Genomic DNA, 13,794 nt, shown 5'->3' on the forward strand with positions numbered 1-13,794 from the left:
TGGTCACACTGACTAGAGCTGTAGAATGATATAGAACGACAGGAAACATTGATTCACTCCTTCAAACTTTGATTGATTATTGTCTAGAGAACTTAATGTAAAAAAAACCCATCTCTCTATTTGTGACTTTACAGCGTGAATAACCATAGAGGCTCCAGTATCTAGTGGGTTCATAACATGTTAACTTCCAGGAATCGCTGGCGTGAAAATCACTCGAAATCGCTCGAAATACAACAGGAACGGGAATGGGAAGTGGCAAAAGTGGGAGGAGCTTTCACCCCAGACATTTGTATAGAAGTCAATGGGACAGAGCGAAACTACGACACCAACAGACTGATTCCAATAAAACAAGATCTAGAGTATTCATACTTATGAATCCTCTAGATACTGGAGCCTCTTCTATGGAATAACTACTGCAGATTGGCTAACATGATTGACTCCAGTGCTCCCCCTGCTGGACCTCACCATGACTGCAGCTGGTCGAGGCAGGCGTTGATGGGTCCCCCGATGCAGGCCACCTGTTGCCTCCGCTTCCACTCAGGAAGCTCCTCGCTGATCAGGCTGAACTGGATGTGGTCCACCATTGTCAAGGCGTCTGCTGTCTTACCAGCAACCTCCTGGAGGATGGCGGGGATGGGGTGAAAACCAGGTCAGGGAGTCAATACATCATAACAACTTTGCTATGACATTACTGGGAGGCTGAAGTAACATATTACGCAACACTTGGTCATTGCAATTTTGGTGACAATAAGGTTACGGTACATTAGAGGCTTTGCACCAAGGCGTTGAACCGACACAAGGTAGGATTAAAAAGTTCAGTAATTACCGTCGCTGTAATTGAGTCATTAGTAAGTGAACTTCTGACCACTTTTACAGTAGGCCTACGTTGTCAGATATCCCCTCAAGTAACCTTTGGCTGACGTAGCCCAATGAGCGTCATGAGAAAAAAAAAGCAAAACTGACTTTGTGTACCGCAGTGAGGAGAAACGTTTTATTTATTGTACCGACTGTTGGTACTCAGGAATGAAAAGTATTCAAACCATGAGGTAGGGCTGGGCAATATATCAAATTTATGTTGTGATATCAATATTGCAGTCAAACAATATCAAATTCCATAGTATGGAGTTGAAACAATACTTTTGTCATTGGTCTACACTGCCAAAAGGTAGGTTACACTAAGCGCAATACATTCCCCTCCACTTGAGCTATAATATATATATATTATATATATAATATAATTATATATATTATACATATACATATAGGTAATTAAATGTCATTCAGTGCAAAATCAAAATATCAGTGCCTGTATGTAGACTGTAAATAGACTGTTAACCCTTACACTAGACTACAGTTATTACTTTTTATTGTACACATATTCAAAGTCCACATTTAACAACATTACTTCAAAGTAAAAGAAAAGTGAAAGTACAAGTGCTATGTTTCCCACATCACGCTCCAGCTTGAGTCAAAACCGATAGATAAGAAATAGCATACCGTTGCAGAATATGGTAGTGCAACGTACATACATCTGCAGTGTATTTGGAGTACCTTGGGTGATGGTCACATACACGCACACGTTCACGTCCACGTAAAATCAGACAGAAAATATCTTGCTTTCTATCTCCCTCTCTCTTACTTCACCCTCTCTCTTACTTCCCTTTTCCTTTGCACACGCGCACGCATGCATGCACACACACTTCATACCTCTCTCTTTATCCTGAGTCGTATGAACAGGTCTTTGATCTTCATCTCTTCTTGTTTCTTCTCCTGACTCTTCACTCCATTGGGCTCCTGGTCTGTGTGTGTGTGTGTGTGTGTGTGTGTGTGTGTGTGTGTGTGTGTGTGTGTGTGTGTGTGTGTGTGTGTGTGTGTGTGTGTGTGTGTGTGTGTGTGTGTGGTGGAATGGGAGTGAGGAGGAGAGTTGGTTACATGCTATGTCATCAATCAAGTCATGTATCAGAAGAGCAAGTGTGTGTGTGTGTGTGTGTGTGTGTGTGTGTGTGTGTGTGTGTGTGTGTGTGTGTGTGTGTGTGTGTGTGTGTGTGTGTGTGTGTGTGTGTGTGTGTGTGTGTGTGTGTGTGTACCGTGTGTGTGTGTACCGTGTGTGTGCCCATGTGGCTCATGCTTGTATCCATCATGGGAAAGAACTATGCTATTTTAATCCCTGTTGGCAGCATTTAGACTTCTCAAACGTTTTTGTGAGTGTGTGTGAGCTGGGGAGCCCTGATGGGGCCAAAGATTTTACAAGGACCCCCTTGAAAATTGCATCATAAAATACAGCTAATTGTAAAGGCCTATATAGAACAGTTCATTTCTTGTTAAAATGTATTTATTGTTAAATTTGGGCCTGCTTTGTGTCTATTGTATACTGTATGTTTCCCTCACAGAAATACATGGCGGCGTGCAATTTTATGTGTTTTACATTGTAACAAACATTTGCGCAGATCTCCTGGCAATGTGCCACGGATTCACAGTGGTCCCTGGCCCCCACCTTGAGAACCCCTGATTTAGAGACAAATCACTGAATTGTGAATAGACAGTGCATTTCAAGTTGCATATTTATTCATTTAATTTTTTCAATTCCATTCTAATGCAAATGCATGTCATGTAGTAGAAATAGATATAAGATGTTATCTCTGAGCTTCAATTACCTTGACTTTGAAGAGTTTTCTTCTTGAAGTCATGTTCATCTTGAAGGTCCTCTAAAGCTTTAATGTCTATTTCTGCATCCTGAGAGGAAAAATACAAAGAATGAACGAATTACTAACAATATGATTATGGAAAGTATTATTTATATATTAATTATTAAACATATCATGAACACATCCTCTCTGTCGCATTGTGTGTAAAAGAAAGAAAGAAAGAACGAAAGAAAGAACGAAAGAAAGAAAGAAAGAAAGAAAGAAAGAAAGAAAGAAAGAAAGAAAGAAAGAAAGAAAGAAAGAAAGAAAGAAAGAAAGAAAGAACTAAATAAATAACTAATGAACTAATGAACAACAACAAAAATGTATTTATTTACAGTACCTGCACCATCTTCCTCAGTTTGTTGACTTTGTTGTCCAGTTCTTTGTGCTTTCCCCCCATGTTGTTCTGTGGAGAACCCACCTTCTCCTGGAGGCAAACATCCCAACAAAAAGACATGAGTCTGCCAAGTTCCCACAGATGATTCATGGAGGGGATTTTTCTAAGACGTGCATCCAGCTATCAGATGCTAATAAAGTAGTCTACTTCCAGACACAAACAGTATTTTAGCTTTGGAAGACTTGACATGACTTGTGCAGCCAGACAGTCCTACAGAACTCAGCTCCACCTCCTGGCTTCAGCAATACAATGAATCAGCACTGAGATCTGAGCGAGGAGAGCCACCAGAGCATCTCAGATGTGATCATTTCTTGTACTGTATTTTATTGCACTGCCAAGAAAAACGTTTTGACATTGCCACGCCTTGAGTCAAAATGGCAAACCTAGGTAGGTGGTGTCTAAATAAACTTCAGAAGGACCCTACACATCGTTCAAGTGTCTATTGGAGTTTATTTTAGGCACCTCCTACCTAGGTTTGTCATTTTTCTACTGATGAAGATGTGGTAACTTCAAACTGTGATCAGAGAGAATGCAAGAAGAGAATCTTACTATATCTGGTGGTATTCTTAGCACTGCTCTAAATAAAATACAAGGAATACGTTAATCACATCTAAGGAGCTGTTTCCACGTAGCAGGATATTTTTACATGTGGATATTGTTTTCTCCTGGTTACATTGGTTTTGGTCTTCCGTTTACAGGTAGCAGATATTTAAAATCCAGATACAAAAAAGCAGGCTTTAAAAATATCCTGTTTCGGGGGCTGAAACGCATTTGTTACAATGGAGGATTTTTTGTCCACATGTTGCGTTTACACCTAATCAGGAGAAAAAAAATACCCTACTCAAAATATATCCTGCTACGTGGAAACAGCACCTGAGATGCTTACTTTTCAACAGAGCTGAGATTTCTTGCTTTCGCATTTTTAGTACAATACAATAGAGGGAGATTATGGACCACTTTAGTGAGTAAAAAAGAGCTCTTCTAGTATGGTCTAGACTATCCCCTCTACCCTATACCCTATAATTTTCTTTGTACACAGGATGGTAACAGAAAAAAGATTACAGGTGTGAGGGGTGAACCCTGTGGACGTTTGAAATGTGCATTTCATTTACCTAATTGCTAGAATTTGGTTGAGATGCATTCCAAGAGCATGGTTACGTGATGAACCTGGCCAAGTTAACCTACAGGAAGTTGTAAACCTGCAAATAGATATCCCACTAGTGATAATTTACGACTAACAAGGTTAACTTAACTTGGTTTATTACTGAGCTAGGTTCTTCGACATCATCGTTCATCCCCCTCCCTCATCCTCCCCTTATTTCCTGTTTAGTCGTGTTATCTAGAAATTTGAGCAATATCTTCCCAGAACACTGGCCTCTGACATGTGGAGGGAAATATGGATCAAGCTGAAATGTGTGGATGGCTAAGGCCTGCACTAGAATGTTATTTGACCAATCACAGTGCAAAAAGAGGTCCGTCAGTTTTTGACTGACAGCGCTCCATTGAATTCTAACGCAGAGAATCATCTCCTGTTTTTGGTCTTGACAAAATATTGCTGTTATATTTTTATTCAAATATGGTGACACTGAAGAAGGCTCTGTGCAGCCGAAACGTCATGTCAGTCCCTGCAATGTTAAAATAAAAAGAAAACAACAAGAAAAGAAGAAAAACTGAGTGCGATCCATTTCCTAACTAGGCCTACTAGATTACTTCAGAGACGCACCAACAAGACGGAAGAGCGCGGTGTGTGGAAAATATTCAAATATGGTTGGAAGTTGTGTCCTTACGTCATTGCATAAACCATGGGGATATCAGAGGATAGAACGTTTATCTGTTCGACCTACAGTAGCAACTGTAACCCAAGGGGGCTGGACTTCGCCAAAGGCGAATTTAAACCTGTGACTGTCACTACTGAAATATTATTGGCTAATATTATATATATATAGGCCTATACTGTTTATGCTAATGATATGCTAATTTAGCGCTCATACTTGCTGGAGAGCTCTGTTGAGGATCTTCTTCTCCTCACTGAGTGCGTTGCAGATGAGCATTGCCATGTGCAGTGGATACTCCTGGAAGTGCTCCTGTCAACAGAACAGACATCCAACACAACTGCATTTAGTATTCATCTGTTATGCATTTCTGTCACAGGTTTCCTAGTTTCTGATCACAACCTTTTCATTCATAACACATTTAGACCAATTTATTCCAATTCAGTGGAAACAGGAACAGAATCCACAGAGAAACATGAACTGAGGCCAGTTTCAAGACTTGGGATGATTATAGGCTTCTCAGCTCAAACAGCACATGCCTTTCATCAATTTCCACTTTACAGGAGGCTGGATGTTAAGTAGAACACATATTGGAGAAATTTGTTTTGGCTATTGTTGTTTTTTGTGCTAACAATTAAGCAAACATTAAGACAGATAAATGCCAGCTAGAAAAAAACCCTCTTGGCTAAAGCATATTTATAATTTTATTCAAACTACTGTACAGGCATTAGTAATGTCTCTCTCACTCTCACTGCATCTGAATAATGGGGTAATATACCTACACACTATGCTACTACACAGTGATTGACCTCTAACTTGAAACAAACACTAAGAGAGCACAGACATCCACCAAGCAACTCCATAGTTTATAGGAAACTGCTATTGTTGCTTTGTATTATAAAAGCACAGGTATTATTGACAGGTAGGGCCTACGGCCCCTCTCTGTCTCTGTTGGCATCATCTGTACCTGTAGGTTGCGTTTGATCTTGCGAATGTTGTGCTGCAGGAGAAAGTTGTTCTCCAGAGCGAAGCGACTGTACTGGTCATCCAACTGGACCAGAAGGTCATGAAAACGCACCGTTGCCAAGGAGTCGCTCTGGGCGACAGACTCCCTGTGAAAAAAAGTTCATATTAGTGGTCGTCAAATTGTGCCAGGACGTCATGATGTTGCTAACGAGTCGCTATGGGCTACAAACTCCCTGAAAGAGAAGGTGCACACTGTATGTGTGGTCAGTCGTTAACAAATTGCATCAGGAGGTCATGAAAACTAACCACTGACAGACTCCCTGATTTTTTTTTACAAAATTGTATGTATGTCACCAAGTCCTGAGGAACGGACAAGAGACGCATGCCACTTGGGGTTCAGTCTTGTGATGATGAGAGTACCATATTCAGATGGGACTCAGACACAGCTATGATGCATACTTACATGGATGGAGAAGAGTTCATATTAGTGGTGTCAACAATAATCGATTCACCAATGCATCGCAATGCGGGGCAGGAAAATGTAATAATCGATTCGGCAAATGCCAAAATCGATGCGTAATATTTTTTCAATTTTCAATTACTAAATAAAATTTACATTAAATTAAAGCAGTTCAAAGGATTGAAAGCTGCCGGACTGATACACACAACAGTCAATAAAATGTTGTTCAGTATCTGACTGCTTGTATTGCCTCATGTCTGACGAAAAATTTGTTGTAGCTTTCAGTAGAAATGTAATGCATTGCAGTGCATCATAGAATCGGGCTGAATTGATTTGAATGGAACCGTTACCTCCCGAGTTATCGAATCGTATGGACAGTGCCGCTGCACACCACCATTTCATATTCTAATGATTTAAAGCCAATATCAAGGCAAAAGAATGTCCAATAGTTAAAAAAATATAAATGGGACATAAATAGTATCATGAAAAAATGTGATACAATTTTCCAGTGTGCAAAATGTGTGCAAATCCTACCTTACCAAATAATATCATAAATACAAATTAATTTAACTGATTTCATTGATAACTTAACCTTAGATAATAATGTTTCACTTTCAGCCTTTGGCTTTGTCCAGGAGGTCTTACGTAAAAATAACAGTTAACGACAGTGTGTTAAAGAGAAAGTATCTGAAAGTCCTGAGTGGGAAAATGTGCCTGCTGTCAATTGAGGTTAACAGCTGTCCCTAGAATGTGCACAAATATTATCCAATATGCAGACCAACTAATTTCATTTACGTAACCGGTAGTCATTCATTTTCAGTTGTTAGAGATGGCTTTCCAGGTTGTTATTTTAGAAAAATAATTTCAGCTACATATGGGGTCATTATTAAAGCCCTACTGCACCTTTTTATGTAACACAAATACTTCAGATACTGTACTGTATGAGCAGGAAAGCTGCCAAACACAATTTCTTTGCAAATTGCAAACTTCTGCCTTTCAGTACTTTCGAAATTCAAGTGTGTTGAAAGACCTTTGCCTCAGAGCAATGCGAAATAGGAGTCACCTATCTTAGCCAATAGACGGACTTACTTTCACTTTCTCTTTATTATATGCCGAACAAAGATTTACACAGCAGATGATTACAGTGTGTGTGTATACACGTTCTTTTTGCTAAAAACAGCTGGCCTGGGAAGAACAGGAAAAAACACAGAGATACCGTCAGATTATAAGAGATGTCAACAAGAAGTGCAGCGGCATGACTGGGAGGACATTGGCACCTCATATCAGATTTCTCATGAACACAATTGTGCCGGCAGACTGGGTTTTATTAGGTTAAAATCAGGTCGGAAAATCAACACTGCACACGCATATGCAGACACGCACATGCATGTCCACACACACGGGCACACATACACACACACACATGTGCATACGTGCACACACGCATGCACGCACGCGCACACGCACGTGCACACGCAGGCGGACACACACAAGTCTTGTATTGTCATGAAAGCAAACACACACGCACGCACACACACACACACACACACACACACACACACACACACACACACACACACACACACACACACACACACACACACACACACACACACACATGACCACACACACACACACACACACACACACACACACACACACACACACACACACACACACACACACACACACACACACACATGCGCATACGTGCACACACACACGCACGCACGCACGCACACACACACAGTAAAACCAGTGAAATGTTACCAGTCGTGGCTCTCGATCCACTGGCTGAGGTACTGCCTGATCTCCATGGGGAAGGTGTCGTCATACAGCTGGTCCACCTGCTCCAGGTACTTGGACTCCAGCTGCTGCAACATGCTCCACTGAGCCATGACGCTGTCAGCGGATAGATAGATAGATAGATAGATAGATAGATAGATAGATAGATAGATAGATAGATAGATAGATAGATAGATAGATAGATAGATAGATAGATAGATAGATAGATAGATAGATAGAAATTATATTGACAGATTTTAATTCTTTACACATTTTAATTCACATATACTCCATTGTGTCATATCATTGTCGGCAGGAAAAGAAAAATGAAATGTAAAAAAAAGCTAATAAATAGGCCTACATTCAATTATTTGGGAGAAGGTGACAGAGTTTTCTTTTTCGAGGCACGCAATTTAGATAACTGAATAGAGGACCTTCATCAATAAAAAAACCCTTTCTCCCGGTCTTGTTTGAGAACCTTCTTTATTTACCCTACTCCACGGCGTCCGCAGGAAAATAAATGAATAAATAGGTCCATCCATCTGTATATGTCCATGCATAGCATGCAGAGTATGTGTTTCTTCATTTTATCGTTGCTATACAAATGATTGTAAAGGGTGGAGTGAATGCCCTGCCACCAGATCTGGTGCTGTGTTGTGCGGTACTCAACTGCGTCACCGTCACTGCATTAACTGGTCACCATGTAGTGACAGCCATTGGGCTATGCCAAACTGGGATGCAGGTTAGTGCCAGTATCTTTAAATGCGTTCACATTTTACCCTTGGCTTCTTGGAATATATTTTAAAAATATTGGGGTATGTGAAACTGGATGTGGATTTCACTAGACTGTATTGATTGCCTAATTATAAATTAATAGCCTAATTACATAGGTTGCAAACGAAGAATCTGTACTGCATTTGTAGTAGGCTATCTGACAAATTTAGTATATCAATGGGAACAGTCTCAACATGTTTATTCTACTTTATCTTACATTGTGCACACATAACTTTTACTGACAATGCATGCATTGCCTTTGCAACAGAAGACTGCAAAGCAGTCTACAAAAACTCAGCATTATCATGCAGTAGCCTGTGCTGAACAGCATGCAGTCTGCAACACAAAATGAACATTTAATCAACAGCAAAATTCCAAGTCTGTTATAATGGCATGCTACTAGTCCAACCTACCTTAAAGTATGTTGTTGATGACACACGTTTCCAGCAACGTATTTATCACGCCTTCAAATGGAGGTCAAATATCGCGCGTTGCCTAGAGAATGGTCCGCATACAGTCTGTTCTCCCAAGCTGCCCAGTGGACATCGAAATGCAGTGTGGATGATCTTTGCCTTTCCAAGTATGCACAGCTGATTGTCTAACAAGCACGGAGAATCAACAACCAATGAAAGCTTTGCCCTTTACAGTACCACTGTCAGTTTCCACCAATCAAAACACAATGCGCGCTATGTCACCCCTCCTCCTTTATCCAGCGTCCAGGAGTTGCACCCACCCCTTCAGTGCCTGGGGAAAGCGTGACTAAGGTAGAATCGAAACTAATGTAGCAGTGTTTCATCATTCAAAATCCGAGTCATAGGGGACTATATCCCGTTCGTCGGTAAACCAATACTTATTATGAGATTCACGTCACTGAAACACAATATTCTCTTTTCCCCCAAGTGATTCCAAGTGCACATGATAGCCTGCTGAGTAGTTGTCCGATGGAATAACAAAGTTAGGCTACAACAAATATGCGTTTACGTCACTGAATCTGAATGTTTTACGATAACCTACAGATAGGCATAGCCTAGGCTACATAGGCTACCTGGACGAAAGAAAGAAATCCGTGATGAAGAAAGAAATCAAATGATGGCTCTTGTATTCTTGGGTGTGAGCTCTCTACAGCCACTCTGTGGCGAAAAGTAGAATAGCCCCGAGTGCTGAGAAGGGCTGAGCTAAATCACGCGGTTTCCGAGAAAGCGAAAGTATACCATGCCCTTGCACAGCACGAAGAAACGAAAGTTGGAATGCTGCCATGTATTTTTGTTCATTTTTTTTGCCTTCAACCAATCCCATCGTCTGACTCTCGACACTAGACCACTTTGTCAACAGGAATATATCTTCCTATAGCTTAAAGAAGAATGTGGATACACTCCACTCCACTACACTCTCTACTCCATTGTTTATGTTTAGTAGGCCAATTAGTATTTTTTTAGTCTCGCTGCATATTGTTAAAGGTGCACTGTGTAATATTTACTATTGTAATTAATTCAGTGCACGCAGTTTTGTAATATTATTAATAATAATAATAATAATAATAATAATAATAATAATAATAATAATAATAGTAACAGAATAAAAAATAAAATTATAATAGGAACACATTGTGTTGAAGCACAATGTGTTTTTGTAATAGATTAAGGTGCTGTCCATCCTTGATGCGTATACCAGTTGTGTGTGTGTGTGTGTGTGTGTGTGTGTGTGTGTGTGTGTGTGTGTGTGTGTGTGTGTGTGTGTGTGTGTGTGTGTGTGTGTGTGTGTGTGTGTGTGTGTGTGTGTGTGTTGAATAGCTGCACAATTGAGCATGAACAATGAACAGTGAATCACGTGGGATAACATTGCAGCAGTGCTATGTCGCTGGCACACACATTTTTGACAGGAGTCTGTTGTTGTTGTGAATGGAAACATTTTACAATATGCATTTTTTGCTGATGTTAAAAACAACCCATGCTAAAGTAAGATCAGCAGGCAGGGGCGCCGCTAAAAATGTTGGGTCCTATGAAAGATATAAATTTTGGGCCTCCAAAATGTCAAATTATGTTATCAGCATCCTTCCAGGGGCCCTCTCAGTGCTGTCGGGCCCTTACGGGTGGTTTATGCCTCGAGATCAGCGTCACTGCATCATGATGCAGTGAGCCGCGCTGTTAACGTAGTGAAGCCCCCCCCATCACGCAGGTAGGCCTACTCTGGGGCACCTCCCCAAAATTGTGTCTCGACGCAGGGAGCGACGGCGTGAAAGGGCGAAAATAGGTCTCTGATTGGTCCTTTCGACCAGCCTGCTCTGTCCTCGAGTGGAGTCCAATATGCGGACTTCCCTCCTCCCTTGCTCACTTGCCTGCTTGTGATCTCATGATGATGTCACTGACAACGGAAAATGAATTCAATATCTTGCAAAAGCGCAATTGTAAAGTCATTTTCTCATTTGCAAACTGGATGATGAATGAAGAGTAGTCCCCCAAAAATTATTTTGGCTAGGCTGACAGCTGGGAAACTTTATTGTTTTCTCCACGGAGGAGGGGCCAGGAGGCGTGGCGAGGCCACAAGCACAAGTGGAGGAAGCAAGGTTGCATATTGGGATGCACCCCTCGAGTCGAGAACAAGCGCTACTTCCTTGTTCTAACCTTCGTCGGTCTACGGACTGTGAGCTCTTCATTAAATAAGTTGCCCGTGCTTTGTTGTTTGATTTATTTACACGAACCGAAGACAACACATGCGCTTGCAAGTTACGACGCTGAAGTTATTTGGACAGTTGAACAGTGGTTCCGAGGTCGAGGAAACATTCCGCTTCGTCCTCGACAAATGAGCCACTTCTTTGTTCCAAACTACTACTGTGGCTGCCAGTGCGATCAAACATGCACGTGATATAAAGATTTAATGTTTCATTTTCATTCTCGTCGAGTCTGTGATGCTAAAAAACAACCGACACGTCTAGTTTACTCTTTGTATTGAAGGCAGTTTCAGCGTGGAATGACATCGCGCAGACCGTGCTTCAAAACAGGGCATAAACAAGAATTAACTGCATCATGGCTGCGTCAAGCTCACTCTGTGGCACAAGTAGGAAGCATAACTGAGCCTTTAGAATCTGTAACACCCCCCCCCCCTCCCCCTCGCGGCACCCATGTCAGCAGGCCAGAGCAAACTGAAACCAAAGTCTGCGTGTGAGGGGGGTGGGGGTGCATCTGTGTGTGTGTGTGTGTGTGTGTGTGTGTGTGTGTGTGTGTGTGTGTGTGTTTAAAGGCAGGGATCTAATAGTGCACACTAGATTGAAAGTGGAGCACATACTGAATGAAAAAAAAATCCTTTATTTTGATTTAAGTTAACAATGTTTCGACGTTTTCAATTCTGTTAAGATAAATCCAGGTCACAGCTACACAAGACGTCTTCATTTTACAGTTTAGAAAGACAGAGAGAGAGAGAGAGAAGCAGAGCACAGGAGCTGTGGGGTTCAGTTCAACTACGTGCACGCCAGTCCATTACTCTCCTTACATCTCCATGAGGCATTGGGATGGAGGTTTTATTAATGTTATAGGCTGAACTTTGCTAGCTGGCATCTATTACACCAGCTCGGGACTGTGAGGTCTCCCAGAGTGAAAAGGGTTGATATACTGTAGATTTCGCCTATATTTGGCCTAGTGATTAAGGAGATGGTCTTTAGATCAGAGTGTCGCAGGTTCAAACTCCACCCTTCCACTCCCTACCATTACTCCATGACTGAAGTGCCATTGAGCAAGGCACCTAACCCCACATTGTTCAAGGGACTGTAACAAACACCCCAAAAACAGTATTGAAAGTATATAATTGTAAGTCGCTTTGGATAAAAGTGTCAGCTAAGGGTATTGTAATGTAATGTATGATGTTGATATGACTGTATAAATGTACATTATATGTTGATATGATTATTGTGCAAAGAGACACACAACCACAGCACGGGCATCATGGGAGTGATGCTGCAGGCGGTCTACAAGGTGTTAGGCCAGAATGAGTAATCATAACTTATATGAAGACCACAGTTGTCAAAAAGAGTTCTAACTAACAACTGTTTGGAGTTTTGAAAATGTTTCATCCAAATGATGTCTTAAGTTCTGAATCCAAAAAGGTTCCCTAGATTTGGATGAAAGGAGACATTAAATGAATATTTTCAAATTAATTTGCTTATACCATATTGCCATTGACTATCATGAGCTGGATAATCCTTAACTTTCACAGTGTTTGCTGGGCAGTTGAAGAAATTCAAGATACAGTGCAAACAACACTTCTCATATGGTGCACATACTATACAGCGGACAGTGAGAATTTACCGTATCACAGCCTGCACCTGCACCTGTCCAGCACAAAGTTTTGCATCAGCCCCAGACAAAGATAGGCTATGTTCTGCTATGCAGCAGTTATTTACAATTCAATTTGCGAGAAAACAACAAAAAAACGTAAATATTGAAATCATATTGAATTATTTTAAGCTATACAAAAACATGAGCTGTGTGGGGATTTTGGACAACTGGCCGGGCACACAGACGGTCAGTGTGAAAAGCCCATTTGTCACTGCCACCCTACTGACTGTCAGTGTGTATTTGGAATTATTGACATATTCCCATTCTTGTAAGTCTGGGAATTATCCCATTTTTTTGAAGCTCAAAGTTGACAGGTATGCTGTAGACTCACATAGCTATCCTCAGCTGCCTTCTGTGTTGCTCAGAAGCGTTACAGTGTAGCCTACACAGATACATGTACAGATACTGTTTCAGGAGGTTCCCTCAGAACATGGCCATTTACACTCTGAAGTTTAATATGATATCACTGGACATTGCAAAGTTGTTTATTTCATTTTGTGGAGTATGGCGTGCTCTTATCCAGATAGTTTGTTGACTTCTTGGGTTTGGGTGCTCTTTAGTCCAAGGTATAGTACTTCCAGGATCAAAAAATGAGAATAAATTCTCTGACTAAGGCACTCCAAAT

General features: G+C 41.1%; 1 protein-coding gene across 1 annotated transcript in view; it reads right to left on the reverse strand.

The window, feature by feature from the left end:
• Nucleotides 1-9,705, reverse strand: part of LOC134460981 (signal transducer and activator of transcription 1-like) — a 31,527-nt gene extending 21,822 nt beyond the window's left edge. The window contains exons 1-8 of the mRNA XM_063213676.1: nucleotides 9,255-9,705; nucleotides 8,053-8,184; nucleotides 5,824-5,968; nucleotides 5,076-5,168; nucleotides 3,028-3,114; nucleotides 2,655-2,733; nucleotides 1,708-1,799; nucleotides 466-617 (exon numbers count right to left, since the gene is read on the reverse strand). Coding sequence (XP_063069746.1) covers nucleotides 466-617; nucleotides 1,708-1,799; nucleotides 2,655-2,733; nucleotides 3,028-3,114; nucleotides 5,076-5,168; nucleotides 5,824-5,968; nucleotides 8,053-8,180 — 776 coding nt within the window. The 5' untranslated portion in view covers nucleotides 8,181-8,184; nucleotides 9,255-9,705. The remainder of the gene's footprint in view (nucleotides 1-465; nucleotides 618-1,707; nucleotides 1,800-2,654; nucleotides 2,734-3,027; nucleotides 3,115-5,075; nucleotides 5,169-5,823; nucleotides 5,969-8,052; nucleotides 8,185-9,254) is intronic.
• Between the last annotated feature and the right edge of the window lie 4,089 nt (nucleotides 9,706-13,794).

The sequence above is a fragment of the Engraulis encrasicolus genome, chromosome 13 (assembly GCF_034702125.1).
Source record: "Engraulis encrasicolus isolate BLACKSEA-1 chromosome 13, IST_EnEncr_1.0, whole genome shotgun sequence".
Lineage (NCBI taxonomy): Eukaryota > Metazoa > Chordata > Actinopteri > Clupeiformes > Engraulidae > Engraulis > Engraulis encrasicolus.